General features: G+C 44.7%; 1 protein-coding gene across 7 annotated transcripts in view; it reads right to left on the bottom strand.

The window, feature by feature from the left end:
* The window catches only part of OPHN1 (oligophrenin 1), a 146,488-nt gene that overhangs the window by 76,274 nt on the left and 49,991 nt on the right, over window positions 1–20,223 (bottom strand). For 3 of the 7 annotated variants that reach the window (XM_081336940.1, XM_081336939.1, XM_081336938.1), the window contains exons 2-3: window positions 3,060–3,155; window positions 1,269–1,330 (exon numbers count right to left, since the gene is read on the bottom strand). In XM_081336940.1, the coding sequence (XP_081193066.1) occupies window positions 1,269–1,330; window positions 3,060–3,155 (158 nt within the window). Of the gene's footprint in view, window positions 1–1,268; window positions 1,331–3,059; window positions 3,156–10,962; window positions 11,078–15,391; window positions 15,614–20,223 lie in introns of those variants that run through there. The other 4 variants (XM_081336942.1, XM_081336944.1, XM_081336943.1 and 1 more) reach the window with 4 other exon arrangements.

Below are 20,223 nucleotides of genomic sequence, written 5' to 3'. Positions count from 1 at the left end.
ATGGAATGGAATGGAATGGAATGGAATGGAATGGAATGGAATGGAATTAGAATAGAATAGAATAGAATAGAATAGAATAGAATAGAATAGAATAGAATAGAATAGAATAGAATAGAATAGAATAGAATAGAATAGAATAGAATAGAATCTGTATAATCCGTAGTTATACAGATTGTTCCTGCCTAAATGTAAAACTTTGCTTTTCTCCACATTAAAACTCATTTTGTTGGATAGAGCCCATTGTTCAAGTTTGTCAAGATGTTTTTGGATGCTGAGCTTGTCTTCTGGGGTGGTGAATACTCTTGCCAGTTTAGTGTCATCTGCAAATTTGAGTTCCCCTTCTATTCCCTCACCTAGGTCATTTATGAAGATATTGAAGAGTGCTGGTCCTAAGACGGAGTCTTGTGGTACCCCACTGCTTACTTCTCTCCATGTGGATGTAGTGCCATTGAGGACTACTCATTGAGTAAGACTTGCCAGCCAGCTACAGATCCATCTGGTGGTGATGTGGTCTATCCCACCTTTTTCTAGCTTACTAAGCAGCAGGTTGCAGTCTACTTTGTTGAATGTCTTACTGAAGTCTAAGTATATTATGTCCAACGCATTTCACTGGTCTACTAATTTAGTCACTTTATCAAAGAATGAAATAAGGTTGGTTTGTCATAATTTGTTTTTAACAAACTCGTGATGGCTACTAGTTATAAGTTTGTTATAACTTTCTAGTTTTTCGCAGATCTGTTTTTTGATTATCTTTTCTAGGATCTTCCCAGGTATTGATGTTAAACTGATTGGTCTGTAGTTTCCTGGGTCTGTTTTTTTCCTTTCTTGAAGATGGGAACCACATCAGCCCTTTTCCAATCCTCAGGTACTTCCCCAGTGCTCCAGGATTTATGAAAAATGTGGTGCAACTGTTCTGAGATAACATCTGCCAGCTCCTTCAGAACTCTGGGATGTAATCTGTCGGGCCCCGGTGATTTATATTTGTCAAGGTTGGATAGTTGTTTTCTTACCATTTTCTTGCTTATTTTAATTTTTGTTTCTAGTTTTAACTATTAAGTTAACTATTTAGTTAGTTAAGTTAGTTGGTCAAATAAACCAAAACTGCATAGGTTCAGGGTAGATTAAATCATAAGCCAAGATTGACAGCTTCCAACGTGCTGGGCCCAAGCCAACCATGCTTTGGGTCATGCAATGATGGGGCTCCATCCCGCCCTACTGAATCCTCAGCCCACCTCAGACTAAGGAGGAAGGGGAATCGTCCTTATTACCATCATGGACCGCTCAAGTTCCACCTCTTGGAGCAACTCAGCAAATTCCTTAAAGGACTCAGCTGAAAAGGAGAGAAAATAATGAGAAAACATTAACTGATGGATTAATGAATTGAGAGATTAACAGAGTGCCCATTTGGTATAATGGTTAAGCACCAGACTAAAAAGCAGGAGACTGTGAGTTCAAGTCCTGCCTTAGCTATGAAAGCCAGCTGGGTGCCTTTGGGCCAGTCACTCTCTCAGCCCACCCCACCTTCACAGGGTTGTTGCTGTGGGAAAAATAAGAAGAGGAGGGAGGTTATGGGATATATCTGTTGCCTTGATTTATTTGTAAAATTAATAAAGGTGGGATACAAACAAAGACTGACTCTAAGAGATGGGAATATAAAGTACTTCCTATTTCCCCCATCTTACCTTTAGCATCCTCATAGTGGATTAATATCCTGAATGTGTAGCTTTCTTAGTAGGTCATCGTATCAATGTGTCAGGAGAGATTATTAGGCTGTGACCAGAAGAATCTCTCCAAGAAATCTTCTGAGCAAATGAGAGGGGTGCCCCAAGTCTCCCATGTCCAAAACAACTGCCCAATGGAACTAAATGAAGCATTTCCACATGCTAATTTTATAATTGCCTCAAATCAAATCGCATACAACTTTTGCCTTGGCTTTTTGCTTTAATTGAAAAGTGCACAAGAAGGTTGATCTTTCCTGCCCCAGCATAACGCTCATGAGTTCTTCCCTTTTCTCATAACCATTATACCTTTAGAATAATATGGAATCGTCTGTTTGATATTTATGCTGAAAATTTATCCAAATTTTCTCCTCCTTTGGTTTTTCTGTCTTATCCTCGGGTGTCCAACGCTCATCTAACACAGCTGGAGGGCAGCCTGGGCCCTGCTGCTTTCTGACACTCGTCTCCACTTTGCGGCTGCCCTGGCTACTCACACCGTCGTCACCGTGTCTACCTATTCTTCCCCAAAATATAAATTCTATAGAGTTTTACAAACATTTTCTATATACTGCAATAAAAGAACTGATCTAACGTTTGCCTCCATCTATCAACGCATCCATCTCAAATATCAAGAAGTACAATCACTGATCCAGGTCATACAACTGGGCTGTTTATCGGCTAAGAAATGCAAATAGCGAACACACTCTTTAGAAAAGCATTCTTAAAAGAGGTACCCCAGATTATTTTCTTGCCATGGAAATAAGTAGAATCCCAACATCTGATCAGGACAGAAAATCATATGCTTGCTTTTTCTAAAAAAGAGGAATGGGAGCATGAACACACTTTTTTCAAGAGAAGAAAGTTGCAACGGGTTAAGGGCCTCTCAAGTCATGCTGGAAAGAAAGCGAACATGGAAGGGTCCCATTCTTGGAAATACACATTCCAGATATTGTTGGGTTCCTCGTGCTGCTGTGCGATATACATGGATCCCTTGGCCAGGGGAAAACAAGACATTGTATCTTGTATAATGGGCCAGACATAATTTGAATTTTTAAACTTCACAACTTCCACTTTTCAATGAGACTTCAGCTGACCTAATACACAGCTCCTGCTCTGGATCTGGGGTAGTTTTTTTACTGTTTCAAGTACTGACCTGCCCATCACAAGAGGGCTAACATGGCAGTTATGGAGAGGCAGTTAAGTATGCTGGATAGGTTTTATGCAAGTTATTCTAAACTGAATTACAACCAAGAATTTTATTACTCAAGCAGGACATGAAATGGACTTCTAGCACCCAGCCCTGACAAGGCGAGAGAGGCAGCTGGCCAAAAAAGCACTTACCAATGTTGATTTCATCATCTGTCAGAGTGTCCCCTATGAAGTCAAACTGAAAGGACTGGAGTGTCAGGGAGAATTTCTGGACAGCCAAGGAATAATCTGAGAAAGTTTAAACAGGAGAGTTTCAAACATGAGTATATAAGAAGAGCAACTAAGTTGGCAGAGACCTTAGAGCTGAAACAGAACACTGATTTTGAACTTTGGCCCCTGAGTTTTGAATGCAATGGTCAGCACCCTCCGTTCCCCCAAACACCCCGTTTACAAAGAGCAACTGCCCCCTCAGCTGGCTTGCCTGCATCATCTTGGCTCCTCCCCCTTTGCTCCCAGTCCCGCCCAAGACCCCGGCAGGGCTGTGCATCTTCCAAAGAAAGCCCTGGAGGTAGCTCCTGACTGCTGTCTGCCAAAAATGCCTTTGGGGCCTCAGGCATTCTTGAAAATAAATCTTATGTTGAAGGCTGGCACTCTATTTTACAGCATGGCAGCTTCTCAATATTTTTTTAATGAAAAAAATCTGTAAGTAATCCAGAATCAGAGGGAGGCACCACAGTAAATATTCACTAACACGCTGCTCTCCATGGCTATTAAACTGCCTTCACCAGTTTTAAAATAAATATGCAGAGGAGAGACTTTGTGTGCATTAAAAATGATTTCCATGCTGGGATCAACATAGGCCTGTCAAGGAAGGAAGGAAAACATAGGCAGGACTGTTCTGGGTTTTTTTTCTTCATCTGTTGACTGCATGGATTTGCAAAACTGTTCTCCAGCAAAGCCAGCTGCTGAGCCCTCGGAGAGCCAGTCTTTTTCCATCTTGGATATCTTAACTGGAGATATTGCACCTTATGTGGTTTTTATTGTATATAAATTATACTCCTATTCAAAACCACATTTTTTCAGTATGGTTTTATCACTAATCTTTAACCTTCCCTCTTCAAGTTCATGTTCGGTGATCAGATTTTCAAGCCATTTTCTTATTATTTATTAGTATTTATTTTATTTATATCAGACCTTTATTATTTTATATAAGAAACTCAAAGTGGTACACATAAGAATATCGAGTCACAGGGCTGGAAGGGACCTTTATCATCTTTGCTGCTCTTCTCTGAACACTTTCCAGGGTCTCAACACCTTTTTTGTATCTTAGTGAACAGAACTGGACTCGGTATTCCAAGTGTGGCCTCAGTATAAAATGGTATCATCACTTCTTGTGATCTTGATGCTATCCCTTCCTACAAGACTGATCATGATCTTGATGCTACCTCTTCCTATATTATTCTTCCCTCTCAGTGCAACTGAATCTGCAGGCAGCATATATGAATTAATTTACTTTTGAGTCACAATCTCTAAAATGCCTTACAAATTCATCTGATTTCTTTTTCTATGCATACTGGAATTTGGAAGCTTAGAAAATACTTGCATAACCAAAGCAACCAAGTCTTAAACACCAAGAGAGACTAACTGCTTTGACCAGCTCCACATAATTACATATGAAATCAGCACTCAACATATGAAAACAGGATTTCAGTCTATTTTGCATAGTGCGACTATCCAGAAGTCTTAAACCTTGAATCAGAGACACCAAGCAAAAAGCATCCAACTATGAGACCACTACATTCAGATCGGACGTCTGTCACAATGCCAGCTGGGTGCTTGTATGAAGGAGAGCATGAGGGACAAGTATCAGCCAAGGGTGGACAGCACAGTGAGACCACTACACTTCATTCCCCACTGTGATCACCTGAACACGGACAGTGAGACAGGGAATGCCTCTCCTAAGAGGCAGAAACAGGAAAAGGTTTCCTCCAAACACACTGGGGAGACGACGTAGCTCCCATCCAGTCTGATGAAACTTTATTTTCCTGAATTTGCTTGATCAGTCCCTGAACTGTGTTACATTGAGCTAATCCCGTTACTCACTAGTAAGCGCTCCTACACTTGATCTGCTGTTCAAGCTCTGTTCCAAGTATTGATCTGCCCATTACAAGAGAGATTAAAGTGCCACGTTGTGGAAATCTTGCAAAATTTCATACGACATTGTGTTTATTGACTGATTTTGATAGCTGCCCATCTGAGTCAGCTTACAGTTCAAACGGTTGCACGTTAAGCCCTGCTGGTACAACAACATTTGCCGTGGCTGCACTATGAATGGCATGAAGAGGCAGCCAGAGTTGCCTGGTGGTGGCATATGAACTGACTTCAAGGGCAGGCAGCAAAACCCTCAGGAAAAAAAACTCTAATTTTCACTGCCATGCTGGACGCATAGGGCAGAATCCAAAGACGAGTAGTTTGTGCTCTTCAGCCTCTTTTGAAGGCAACCAAACTACGACGAATCAGAGGGCCACAGGGATGAGCTGCAGATAAACCAGGCCCTATACCGGTAATGCCATGGAACCAATGAGGAATCAGATATTCTCTAGTCCAATAAATCTCTGACTATTTGTGGTCAGATGAGTGAAGGATCCACGAGAAAGGAGAAATAAAAGGATCCTGAGCAAGATCCTTCATAGCCAGGAGCAGTATTAAGGGCAAGGATCAAGAATATATTAGGGAAAAGGAGGAATTAAGGGAGGAATTAAAGTGCAGTGTGAATGACACTGTGTATCATTTACGCTTTCCACCCTCCCCACCCCTTCTTTATTTTAACCATACATTTACATTTTGAGGTAGGTGGAGCTGTGATTCAGGGACTGGCAACGCAAAGACACAATTTCCAAGAAAACAAGGGCTCGAGGCCTGGATGTTCATTCATCTCCACCCCCACCTTCATGTCAGTTCTTTCGCCACATCAAGTCTCTTCCTATGGCCAATTGCCATATTCTCTGGCGTAAAAAGATGGCTTTTCTGAGCTTAAATAGAATCTAATTTGCAGTGTCTTCAGCAGAAAGCATCTAGGAACTGGGCAAGGGTGTGTCCAGGAGGAGCTGCAGAGGCCCAGATGGGCTGCTCTGAAAAGGAACAACAACGTCTAAAGTTAGCCAGGTCATAGAGCTGACATGCGGAAGCCAACAGCCACATTAGTGCTCTTAATCAGATGACAGCCACCCAACTCATCCTCAGACTGTCGCCAACAAGCTTCTGCCTCCTCCTTTCACTTGCTCTGCTTGACATGAGAGACAGCAGCAGCTCTCCAGGCAGCCCAACTAGAAGGTGGGGTTTTTTCCCATCTTATTTTCTGAACCTTCAGACAACCGATGGTTTTTCCAAGGTTCAGGAGAAGACTAGGCCATCCTCTGAGTTTAATAAGTCTGACCATGGCACAAGGAGAGGCCGGGCAATGCCAAGGACAATGCAGGGAGAACTGGGTTGGGCCAGCTTTTTACTCTTGTTTACTTCCTCAGACTCTCTACGCTGCTGGAACCCTTGTAGACCCTTCTTTTCATAAGAGGGCTTGATATGGATCAAACCACTGAGAAGGAGGTACTTTGCTTTTCACTCTCATGCTTCACTAGAATGCATGAAGCATGTTTGCAGCTTCTGCACCCAAAATTTCCTGCAGAGTTGTAGGAGTCAAAAGCATGATAGCACCATTTTTTGGCAAGATGGGGCCAAAAACATGCCAGCGGATAACCTTTTGGCTTCTTGCCCTTCTTGAAGTAAAATTAGAAATAGCAGCTCATAATCCTTCCATGCTTCTGGTGGGAGGGTTCCCACCCTCTCCGACAACCTGAGCCTAGAGAAACGGCGCTTCCTAGGAAGGGAGTCGGGATGGAGAGAGGAGCCATGGCTTTCAGGCAGTTCTCCCGGATTAATTCCAGCTTTGAGATCAGACTGGTGAGAAAGGATCAGCCTAACCCAATGGTGATTCCTTGTTGGCAGATTTTCTAACTGCCCACTGCTAACAGATGGTCTCTCTCACCCCATCAGAACCAGCAGGGTCGGCGAGCTTCAGGCCCCTTAACAGCTGGCATCTTGTGGGCCTCAGGAAAAAGAAAGCCTTCTCTCTCGTGGAGCCAGAACCAGACAGACAATCTGCCCAGAGATGTGGATGTCCCCAACCCTCCTGGCTTTGAGCAAGACCCAGATGTTCTCTCAGGCATTTGGACCTGGAGCTAATGCACCCATTTTTCTTGTTATGGATTGAAAATGGGGTTATTTTTTAGACCCAAGGTGTTATGTTATTCTTTCCATTGTTTTGTTTTGTTTTTTGGTTTAATCTTCTGTGGCCATCGGAGTCATTGCTGCAAAATGGGCAGTTATATGAATTGTTTAAATAAATAACTCTCATCTTGTCTTCATTGGGTAGCCTGCACTCTGATGCTACCCTGATTCTGACACAGATCATTTGCAGTGTTTTTATGAGCCCTGGTGGCCCAGTGGTTGAAATGTGCAGGATTGCAGGCTGAAATGCGGAAGTAAAACATGGGTCTCCCTAATCCTAGTTCAGCATTTTCACCATTTCTAGTTCAACTAGAAGGTACAAGAAACAAGTGTCCACCACTGAACCTATCAGCTAGGTGGTCATTCTCCATCCCATAATAGCCATACCTTTCCATACTATGATATCACAATACTTTCATTGGCTACTTGAAAGGGAAGTGTTTAAATGTCCCTGTTTAGGTCCGCCCACCTGGCTCTGTATATGCCTGGTATGAACACCTTAAAAGGGAGAATAAGATCTTCTCTTCCAAGGAAGGTCAAGGCCAGTCTGCCGTTTCAGCTTCAACTACAACCTCTGTGGTAGTGGAAAATGACAGTACAGCATGAAAGTCATATCAATCCCTACATCTTTTGCTCAACATAAACCCTACATCTGAAGATAAGCTCCTTTTAGCTATTCAGCCCCAAAGATCTGGACGCATCTTTGCTCAATGGCAGCTTCCCCAGCCTAGACCTCTCCGGATGCATTAGGAATACAGCTGCCAGAGATCTCAGCCAGCCCTTCTGGGGTCAGGGAGTGCTCCCCAGCATCTCTGCCCAACCCTCAGGGAAGATTTGATCTCTTAGGCATTCAAGTCCTTCCTGATGTGTATCCATTCATTCTGCCTTATGATGAACACTTTTTATTTATTTTTTTCTTCCCTATCTCCACAGTACATCTAGTTTTTACTTATAATATTAATTTCTGCAATGCGCTCCAAAATCTCGTCACATTATTAATCAATGCAAACTTGCAAAATGCTTTGCTATGACCAATAAACACAGTAGCCAACATCACATCTTGTGCTTCCACATGCTAATCAAGCTTCGTGTAAAGAACAGTTTGAACTAAGCCATCATTTGAGGATACGAGCAGCAACCCTCCTGAATTGTTGGTTTCTACACCCTCTTCCACCCCTATGTGCCTAGAGGAGTTGGTTCTTTTACTTAGATTTTAGATCACGTACAGAGTGCATGTCACTTACAAGCATTACTTAAGCTGAAGTAGAAGGCAACTGAAACAAGACATAATTAAAGCATAGTCTGTGGGGCTGTCCTGAGTCAATTAAAGAGAATTGAGATTAACTGACTTCAGGAAGCAAAGATCTATGCTACTATTAAGCTACCATTAATCTAAAAGAAAACCTTATTTCCAGTTTCCTAAATTATGAGCTGGATAAGGAAGGAGACTGTCTAAACTCAGCAAGGGGAGGTTTATTCTTATCCTAATAGATACCGTGTTTTATCAGGCGATTAGGACAACATTCTCAAGGGAGAAAGACTCCTTCATTTGTGCTAACTATTCAAAATGCAAACATTTTCTTGTCACCAGGGATGCAATTGGGATAACAAACTGAGTTGGATACTAGAAATCAAACTTACGCATAAGAAACTAAGCAAATTATACAGAGGCACTTATAGGGCACGTGCCAGATTGAGGCAGAGAGGTAAAAGAGGTTTTCTTCGCTTACAAAGTTAGAGCTCCATCCAATGAAATTAATTCAGGAGAGACAGAAGGAAAAGATGTTCTTTCAACCTACTCCGTGGAGAAAATCCTCATCTGCTGCTAGCATTTGTGATCAAGGTAATCAAATTGAAAAATAAAAGGAGACTAGATGGGTTTCCTCTTAATGCTGGTCCCTCTTGACCCCCCCTGCAGCAAAGAAAACCAAATAACGGTTGCTGGAAGGAGCAGCAGAGGGCTCTCCTCCCAAGTCAGGACATGCTGAAGGGGATGGGCAGACCAAGCAGGGCTCTGCTTCTATCTGGCCCAGAATCCCCCAAAGAAATGAACCTCCCTGATGTTGTAACCATTACACCCTACTCCAGGGGTCTCAAACTCAATTGCATTGAGGGCCGCATCAGCATTGTGCTTGCTTGGGGGTGGGTGGGTGGGTGGGGGTGCAGCCTGAGTGGGCGTGGCTGGGGTGGGTGTGGCCTACTGGGTGGGTGTGGCCAGCTCGACATCACTCGCATCAGGGGTGCCTGTGAGGGCCTGGGCAGGACTAGGGCAGATCCGAGGATCTCCGGCGGGGGTGGGGGTGGGACCTGGGTGAGCGCCAGGGCATGGTCCACTGGAAGAGCCTCACCATCCCTCTCAGGCCATGCCAGGGGTGGGGCTGGATGATGGCATGGGCTGCCCGGAGCCCTGGGCAGCAGAGGTCAAACGGCCAGGCCAGCCCTCGAGCTCCCGCAGCACCAAACCCAGCCCCACTTCCTCAAGGGTGCACCCAGCTGCACTTACCTCCTTCTCAAGGCTGCTGCTGCTGTGCTCACTCTCCTTAGCCAGGTTGCTCATGGTGGGTGCAGGAGGACAAAGTGAGTGGGTCAGAGGGCTGGGCTGGGGAATTATACAGGCCCTGCCCCTTTCTCCAATGAATGCCCCTCCAAAGACACCAGGCTTCAACACAAGACAAACCCACAGTCCTGAGCACACCTGAAACAGTTGCAGATTAATCAACTATGGTATTTCCTTAGTTAGCACCCTTCATAAACCAAGCTTGCCTATGCAATATACAAAGCAGCTGCTCTTGAGATTATCTGTCACCCAACAAGAATAAATGGACTTCAGCTGGAAAATCTTACCTTACCTTGGATCCTATTAAGATTGTGGAAACCCACCAAAGATGCAGCTGTAAGAGTTTGTGATTCTTGAGTAATGAAGGATTTGAGTTCTTCACCTTGAGGATAGCATGGGATATAAAATGAGCAAGGCCTGTTGCCTTTCCCCTGTAATCAAAGAATCCCATAAGCCTCAGGTACTATTCCTAGGAGTTGTAGTTTCATGGCTACAGGATATTGGAACAGTACAGTGACCATGTAGGCCATAATGTAATTGGGGATATAGTGGGCTATCCAGGTTTATTCATTATTTTACAACTATAAGATCCTGGATTAACATGACTAAATGTAAGAGTCAAAGGAGAACATGATCTTTTTGTTAGACCAAGAATGGGGCTTTATGCCAAGGAAACACCTTGCATCTCCAATGCATCTATTAAAGAGCCACGGTGGTGCAGGGGTTAGAATGCAGTATTGCAGGTTAACTCATGTTCACTGCCTGGAATTCGATTCCTTCGATCCTGACTCGGCCTTCTTCCAGTCAGTAAAACGAGGACCCAAATTGTTGGGGGCAAAAATGCTGAATCTGTAAACCGCTTAGAGAGAGCTGTAAAGCACTGTAGAGAGGTATATAGGTCTCGGTGCTATTGCTACCTCCATCAATGCTCTCTGGTTGTATTTGTCAACTGCAAAGTAAGTCTGATGCCCAGAAGCCAAAAGGGAAGAAATTTTTGTAATTAGCACTGCTATTGGTGGTGGGATTATTGGGTACTTCAACTATCCACTGGTTTGGAGAAGATTTATTTGGGTCATGTTACTCAAAATGTCTGTAAGACAATATCATGGTCTTAAATTCTCAACCATCCATGTTTACAATGTTCAGTATTGACAATGCTGTTAGTCATGGAATCCCTCAAGGGTGCAAAATGTTTTTTTAAATGCCTCTTTAATTCCCCGAGAATGGAAGCCTTCTTGGGAAGAGATGCTTTACCCCAGATTAACAGGAATGTCCAGCAGAAGAAGATGAACTTGAAGAACAACACTTCCAATGTCGTCTACTCATCCTCTTAACTGAAAAATATTCTTCCAAAGAAAGGCACATTTATCTGAAACAGTTTTGAAAACTGAAACAGTTTTGAAAACTATCAATGCAGAGGCAAAAACAGACATTCATTACCATTAAAGTACTTTATTATAAAGTGTATTTATTATAAACTACCATATTATAAAAAGATGTGGAGACTCTGTGAAGAGAAGAGCAACAAAGATGATTAGGAGGCTGGAGGATAAAACCTATGAAGAACGGCTGCAGGAATTGGGTATGTCCAGAATAATCAAAAGAAGGACCAGGGTGACATGATAGCAGTGTTCCAATATTTGAAGGGCTGCCCCAGAGAAGAGGGGTCAAACTATTCTCCAAAGCACCCAAAGGAAGGACAAGAAATAACAGATGGAAACTAAGCAAAGAGAAAACCAATCTAGAACTAAGGAGAAATTTCCTAACAATAAGGACAATTAACTAGTGGAATGGCTTTCTTTCAGAGGTTGTGGGTGCTCCATCACTGGAGGCTGGAATAGTATAGGGCTTCTTGCTTGAGCAGGGGTTGGACTAGAAGACCTCCAAGGTCCCTTCCAACTCTGTTATTCTGTTCTGTTATACTTTTAGATGATTTTAACATTCACAATATATGGAAGCAACATTGGATAGAAAACCATCCCCTACAATGTCAAAGTTTGCCTTACATCTTAGAAAATCACCTGAATTTGACCAGCCCCATGTGATATGGGCAATACTGAACTGAATTTGCACTCACCATGTAGATGTGCAGATACCCCCTATAAGCGGGCCAAATATCATCATTGCGTTGTGACAAAAAAAAATCAGGCTACCCAATATATAGTGACAGAGTGCCAAAATAGAGCCTATAAATGGAGACTTTGTTGATTTCTTGGCTGTGACAAATGAAGCAAAAAGTTGTCTGTAAACTAGACATGTTTATAATAGTTTACAGTATATATTAGTTTATAGTGTATCTTTCATATTTTTATCTTTTGTGTTTTTATAGAAATGTCATGTGAACGTGCCATATGGTAAATAAAAATATTGTGATGATTCCTCCAGATGTCAGTTCAGAGGATGGGTCAGTCCCAGGCACGTCAGGAGGGGAGTTGGTCAATGGCTCCAAGCAGCTGGCTGAGAGGGATTTGGTTGAAGCACAGCTGCAGCAAGACAGCCCTAGAGCAGGGGTGTCAAACTCACAATGTCACGTGACGTGTCGCGACTTTTTTCCCATTGCCAGCAGTGGAGTGCGTGCGGTTTCAGCATGACGCATCCAGCCCATGGGCTGGCAGTTTGACACCCCTGGCTCTAGAGGCTTCAGGTGGGGGAGGAGCACACAGCTGCAGCCAGTTAGTGATGAGGAAGAACTGCCTTCTGCACCTGATCCGAGAACACGTTGGGCAGAGAAAAGGCAAGAGCAGTGAAAGTCAGCCTGCTTACTCATGAGGAGGCAGCCTCATCCCTCTTGATGGGCTGCCCTAAAAACTGGCTATTTAGCACAGCAGACTGCTGGGGACAGTGTATACATTTCCTAGTTGTGTATTATTGCGATTCCAGCCTTGCCTTGCCTTTGGATCACACCTTGTGAACTCTGGACTTTTCTGGCCTCATGCACTCTCTTGTATTATGGTTTTAATTTTGCCTAGTGGATTTATCCTGTTTGAGAAACTTTCAAGGGCCTTGTGGACTCACAGACCATTGCTCTGTGGACTAGCATTGGTCTGTTTTGGCTGGATTTTATTGGGGCAGTTCTGGATTTTTAGTGAAGGGAATAGCTGGGGAATGTTAATAAACCCACTAAGGGGAATGTTAATAAACCCACTAACCCACGGGTGTCAAACTCGCCACATCACGTGACATGTCGTGACGTATTGCGACTCTTTGCATTGCCGGCAATGGGGTAGGTGCGGCTTTGGTATGATGAAACTGGCCCGTGGGCCGGCAGTTTGACACCCCTGCACCAACCCATCGTTATGTTTTGCATGTGAGTTAGTGGGACAGCCAGATATACTTTCATCACTGTGAATATTACAAAATTCCCTACTTAGCTGGGATGGTCTTTATATTGCTTTTGAAGTATCTTCAGGGCTAATGACCACGCCGAGACAGCTGGCTCACTGTTGACAACCTTTATTGAGTGAGGAACTGGACAGCTGACAGTGTGGTGGTACCGCTCTTTTATACCCCAGCTGGTAGGCCCGTGTCCAATCCGCATAGCGCCTTTTTCCCGCTGCGGAGTTCGGTCCAATCAGCAGAGGCTGGTTTGACAGCTTGGAGCTGTCAACGGGTTGCCGCGCCTGCGCAGTGGTGGCGGCCGCTTGACAGCTAAGAGCTGTCAAGCTGCCGCACGTGCGTATTAGCTCACAGCAGCTTTTGACAGCTGTCAAAAGCTGCCATGTGTTTTCCTGTCAATGCTTTTACCTCATAACTATTACCGTAGTTTCCGGCGTATAAGACTACTTTTTAACCCATAAAAATCTTCTCAAAAGTCAGGGGTCGTCTTATACCAGGTGCTGAAAATTTAGGGACAGGGCTGGCTGGAAAACCTGGAGCGGATCTCCCATTTAGTCTGCGCAGGGAAAGCAGGACCAATTGGAGAAGAAGCTGCAGTCTGTGATTTTTTACAGGCTGGGGTCTGGGCATCTTTCCTTCTAAAGTTGAAGAGCAGCTGTAGTATATCCCAACTTGAAAGGCAGGTGGGGAAGGCAGCAGCCAGAGCAGCGGCTTAGCTCTAAGGACACATTTGACTCAGGAATTGGGCTGGCTGGAAAACCTGGAGCGGATCTCCTATTTGGTCTTAACTTTTTAAAATCCCATTTATATCCTGCCCTTCTCCGAAGACTCAGGGTGGCTTACAATTTAAAGCACAAATCAATGTGCTTAGCAATAGCCTTCATTCTGTGTATATGCCTGTTTATTAGGGCTTTCACACACCCCAAGCAGCATTATTACAAAGTCAGCTTATTGCCCCCAACAATCTGGGTCCTCATTTTACCTACCTTGGAAGGATGGAAAGCTGAGTCAACCTTGAGCCTGGTGGGATGGGAACCTGCACTAATTGCAGGCAGCTGGTGTTACTTAAGGCTTTGCGCAGGGAAAGCTTTAGAGTGAATTAGGAAAAGTGAAAAAGTGAATTAGGAAAATAGGGAACGGTTGCTGGAATTGGGTATGTGTAGTTTAACGAAGAGAAGGGTGAGGGGTGACATGATAGCAGTGATCCAATATCTCAGGGGCTGCCACAAAGCAGAGGGTGCCAAGCTATTCTCCAAAGCACCTGAAAGCAGGACAAGAAGCAATGGATGGAAACTAGTCAAGGAGAGAAGCAACCTAGAACTAAGGAGAAACTTCCTGACAGTTAGAACAATTAACCAGTGGAACAAGCTGCCTCCATAAGTGGTGAATGCTCCAACACTGGAAGTTTTTAAGAAGAGACTGGACAGCCATTTGTCTGAAATGGTATAGGGTTTCCTGCCTTAGCAGGGGGTTGGACTAGATGACCTCCAAGGTCCCCTCCAACTACTACTACTACTACTACTTCTTCTTCTTATTTATTATTATTATTATTATTATTATTATTATTATTATTATTATTATTATTATTATTATTGTTTAATCCACTTGCACTGTTTTATGTTTACATGTTTGATGACAAACAGCCTTATGTTTATAAGTGACAGTTTTCCTACTAAGCACCTGCATGTCATAAGCATTTGAATTAAAATTACCATATTAAAATCAAATCTGATGTTTTTTAATTTTTATTTGGTGTGCGTTGGAAGAGGGGTAGTCTTATACGGCGAGTATAGCCCAAACCCTATAATTTAACAGTTAATGTAGGGGGTCGTCTTATACGCCCAGTCGTCTTATACGCCGGAAAATACGGTACCCTTTAACATCGTATAACTTTTAATACATAACAGTATAACATTCAATACATAACAGCTTTGGTCAAATGTACAACTTTCCCCCAGTCTGTCCTTGTGGGATCAAATTGTCAGACCTGCCCCGGCTTAGACAATTAGGAAATAAAGACCCTCCATTTGTTTGAAGTGATAGGTTCTTTTAATAAAATTAAGTGTTTGCAGCGAAAGTAAACCTAGCTCTGAGTATTCACTCACAAAGGTTACACCTTTCCCCCTTTCCCTGGCCCTCCCCCCGTTGACCTGTTCATCAGTGTCCAACAGTATTCCTTTTCGATGTTTTGGGAACTGCTTTGAAGTTTGTCGCAGTTTCACCATCTGATCCCTGGCCAGGTGTCCTTGGGGGCTGCCTTATTCCAGCTTGATACTTCTGGTTCTTTCAGCTTCTCTCCCCCACCCCTCTGTTTGTCTTCCCATTCCCATGCCCAAACTTTACTTACCCAAATTCTTTCTCCCTTCCCACTTGCATTTTATGGCAGGATGCCAGTGAAGTGAAGAAGCTGAAGAAGGCAGGGCTGACACAAATTAACTAATAATAGTTCTGAAAAGTTCAGAATAAAATGGTCTGGAAAATAATCCTTCTTCTAAAACAGTAGAAAAAAGAATGGAAAAATAAACGCCCATCCTTGAAAGACCTGCTGCTGACAATCAGACCTCTTTGTCCATGTGTGTGTGTGTGTGTGTGTGTGTGTGTGTGTGTGTGTGTGTGTGAGAGAGAGAGAGAGAGAGAGAGAGAGAGAGAGAGAGAGAGAGAGAGAGAGAGAGAGAGTGAGCTTTCCTCGGGTGGATCCCTTGTGCCGAATTCTTTTCCTGCTGGAGAAGAGCCAGCCGAACACTCGCGAGACAGCTCTGCGTAGGTCTGGCCTGCAGGCAAACCCAGTGCTGAAATGGGGCATAACGGCTGAATCCTGTAGATAGAGATTTTTAAAACGCAATTCCTCTCCCTCTCCTTATCCGCCGCAAAAAAGAGGGAAGGAAGAGAGCTTGAGCTGAGCCATGTGAATCAGAGAAGCTCCAGCACCTACTTCTACCCTTCCTGTCTGCAAAAAAGCCTCTTTCAGCATTATTTACCCACAAAGATCTGTTTTCCAGCTCTGGCAGGAGGAAGTGCTCAGCTGCTACCAGCTTCTTGAGAGCCATTCAAAGAAACTCAGGCTTTTGCTCAGAATCAGCCCCTCCATTTTGCATGAAGTCTGAGCCAACAGACCTCTGTGGCTCTTTTGTGGCCATTCCTCAGAAGTGCTGACATAGGGGGAAAACTCACCAGGCGGACGAAGCATTCCACCCTTCACCAGAACTTCCAGTGAAATGTAGGACCAAGAAATTAAAACTTCAGCTGTGGTAGGTTAAGACAGGGCTTTTCAACCAGTGGTACGGGTACCACCTGTGGTACATTGGCACCTGGCAGGTGGTACGCAACCATCCTAGTAAAGTTGTAGCGGGGGAGGGGAATGAGCTGAACCAGTGGTAGCACCGCAGAAGCCTGAGTGAGAGACGGCTGGAGCTGCAGGGCCCTCAGGGCTCAGCGGAAGCGCCAGGATCAGCGCCAGGCTACAGCTGGAGCTCAGCGCTGGTCCTGCCGCTTCTGCTGAGCCCAGAAGAAGCGCCTATCAGCTGGAATGTTGCAGCATCTCCAGGGTCTTGTGATTTACATTCAGATGCTTGGCAACTGATTCATATTTATGACGGTCCCAGTGTCCCAGGGTCATGTGAAGTGACCAAAACCTGCTGCAACTACCCAGCAGAGGGGGGAGAATAAAAACCACCACCCCAACCCTGCTGCCAATCCTCAACAGAAATGCTCACAGCAATGAAAACCTCGGACAGGAGGAAGAGGGCCGCCGGGCAGGCAGGCAGGTTCTTCCTCGGCTGTGGCTTGGGGGGCACTTTTTTCAGTGCCATTGTAACTTTGAACAGTCACTAAGCAAACTGTTGTAAGTCAAGGACTACTTTTACTTCATCACTTTTTTCCTTTTGGGGGGGTCATCAAGTTTTTGACACCTTGCTAGGCGACTGGTGGTACTCGGATGTTGCCATATCCTAAAAGTGGTACAATGAGTGAAAAGGTTGAAAAGCCCGGGGTTAAGAACTGAAACTGGAAAGGAAGAAAAACGGCTCTTCTGAATGCCCAAAGAATACAGTGCTGGTGCTGGGCAAGCCCCCAAGGAGATCCCATCAGGGAAAAGATTCTCTCTCAGATCACAACATGCTTCCCCGGGTTTACTTTTCATGCAGCAAAACCCAACATGAAGCTCTGCCAGGCTCCTTCCTTCTGGGGTGTGCCTATCTCCCACATATTTGTCCTCTGGGGTTTTAATCTTGAAGCCCTCTGTAGCAAAGCTCAACCCAGAGAGCTGGATAATTCTTCCTCGGAACAAATCACTGTCTTGCCACAAGCTCAGTAGGTAACTTTGTCAGGTGCCTTTTGCAATAAACAACCTTTCAGGAGGAGAATGGGGCCCAATTCTCTATTAAAAGCTTCCTGCCATACAACAAAATCAGGAAGATCCTAGTACTTAAGAGATAAAAGTTAAATTCAAGCAATCCAAATTATGAAGTTATCAGGACTGTAGCCATAACTGTTCCTAGACTGAAGATCTGCAACCACCACCTTTGTTTGCTCTGAACTGGAGCCCTCATTTATTTTATTATTTTAATTCCATTTATATCCCGCCCTTCTCCGAAGACTCAGGGCGGCTTACAAGCTTAGCAGTATCTTCCCCGCAGCAAGTATCTTCCCCGCAGCAAGAAGCCAATGGGGGAAAGAGAAAGTCAACTTTTTGCTAGATTACCAGTCTCTCTCCAATCGGCCTCCGTCAAACCACCACAGTCCCTTGACAGCAACTACAAGAGGCCAATGAAAAAAATCACTCTTGCCCTTCTAAAGGACAAGCGAACGGGAAATCCTCAGGCAGGTAGGGGGACAAATCAGACAGGAACTGTGACAAGACATGTAATGATGGGGTAATAATATACCCATTAACTTCAATCTCACCAGTCCAGTGCAACTTGCATGAAGCAGAAATGAGCAGAACTGGGATGCTGCGATTAAGGTGCTGAACTAGGGTGAAGGAAAGCCAAGTTCTCATCCATGCAAAGGACGTTGGACCAATCTCAGCCACTCAGTCCATCCTATTGTGAAACTCTGTTGTGGAAGGGCAGGAAGGGGAGGACAGAAGGCGAGAGGGCCCTTTATTTATTTATTTTATTTATTTATTTATATTTAAATTTATATACCGCCCTATTGGTATATAATTGGGAGTCTACCTCTGTGAAGATCTGACCTGGAAAGTTAACACAACTCAGGTGGCTAGAAAGGCCCAACAGAGGCTTCACTTTCTTAGGGTCTTGCGGAAGAACAGGGCAGAACAACAGCTAATGACCCTCTTTTACCGGTCTACTATAGAGAGCGTCCACTCGTATGGTATTGTGGTTTGGTATGCTGGTCTGACAGCCGCAGATAGGAAAGTATTACAGAGGGTAGTGAGCACAGCACAAGACATTGTGGGCTGTTCCCTGACACCGCTGGATGACATCGCCAGGGCTCGTTGCCTTGGAAGAATGAGGAAGATTCTCAGGGATGACTCACACCCTGGACGGTATCTCTTTACTCTCCTACCATCAGGTAGGAGATAAAGGAATATAGCCAGCCGTACCAACAGGCTGAAAAATAGCTTTTATCCGTGGGCTGTTAGGCTTTTAAATGGGACATAATCTTATGCAGAATTGACTTGGGAGGCCGGTGTGTGGTGTAGTTGGTTCACATAGTGTGGTGGGATGGAGGGTTTGTTGTCACTGTGTGTTGGGGGGAGAGAGCACGGGGGGGGGGGGAGGCTCAGCTAATCTCAATGTACGCATGTTGTACTTTGACAATAAAGGTGGTATTATTATTATTATTATTATTATTATTATTATTATTATTATTATTATTATTATTATTATTATTATTATTCCCGTAGGACTCAGGGCGGTTTACAGGGAAAATTAAAAGTTAAAATACATCATATACAATTAAAAACGATTAAAACTAAGATTAAATTAATCCCTGAACTTAACTAAAACTGCATTAATTAAAAATTAAAACCCCTCAGTCTGGGCCAGACAACTCAAAAAACCAGGTTTTCAAGTCCCTACGAAATGAGTGAAGGTCGGGGGCGGTCCTAAGCTCCATGGGAAGCTGGTTCCAAAGGGCCAGCGCGCCCACAGAGAACGCCCTTCCCTTGGCGTTCCTTAACCGGCAGTACCCTAAGAAGGCCCTCCCTGTGGGAGCGCACAGGACGATGGGAAGTTGATGCCGGCAGCAGATGTTCCCTTAGATAATCCGGACCCAAGCCATTTAGAGCTTTATAGGTCATTACCAGCACCTTGAATCTCACCCAGAGGGCAACCGGAAGCCAATGCAGCTCACGAAGAAGAGGTGTTACATGGGAGTATCGGGAAACTCCCATAACAACTCGCGCAGCTGCATTCTGCACCAGCTGAAGCCTCCGACTGGTCCTCAAGGGCAGCCCCATGTAGAGAGTGTTGCAGTAGTCTAGCCGGGAGGTCACAAGCGCATGGGTGACTGTGCGTAGGGCATCTTGGTCCAGATAGGGCCGCAACTGGCGCACCACACGAAGCTGGGCAAAAGCCCCCCTGGTCACGGCTCCTATATGCTCTTCAAAATTGAGCCGTGAATCCAAGAGGACGCCCAAGTTGCGAGCCCTATCGACGGGCGGGTAACACCTCACCCCCCCATCATTAGTGGTGGAACAACCTGGTTTATCCGAGATGCCGATATGCACAGCCACTCAGTCTTGGCAAGATTGAGTCGAAGCCTGTTTCTCCCCTTCCAAACCCGGACCGCTTCCAGGCAACGGGACATCACGTCAAGTGCATCACTGGGTTGGTTCGGGGTGGAAAGAAAAAGTTGGGTATCATCAGCGTACTGATGATACCCCACCCCGAAACCACGAATGAGCTCGCCCAGCGGTTTCATGTAGATGTTGAACAGGAGGGGAGAGGGGACCGACCCCTGAGGGACTCCACAAACGAGAGACCTCGGGGCAGACCTCTGCCCTCCCGTCAACACCGACTGCGAGCGGCCCAGGAGGTAGGAGGAGAACCACCGTAAAACGGTGCTCCCACTCCCAACCCACTGAGACACCGCAGTAGGATACCATGGTCGATGGTATCGAAAGCCGCTGAGAGATCTAAAAGGACTAGGACAGAGGAACATCTCCTGTCCCGAGCCCGCCAGAGATCATTCACCAGTGCGACCAATGCCGTCTCC

This window comes from Vipera berus, assembly GCF_964194415.1.
Source record: "Vipera berus genome assembly, chromosome: 11".
NCBI lineage: Eukaryota > Metazoa > Chordata > Lepidosauria > Squamata > Viperidae > Vipera > Vipera berus.
The sequence above is the reverse complement of the archived record's forward strand: the minus strand, read 5'-3'. Positions and strand labels throughout refer to the sequence as shown.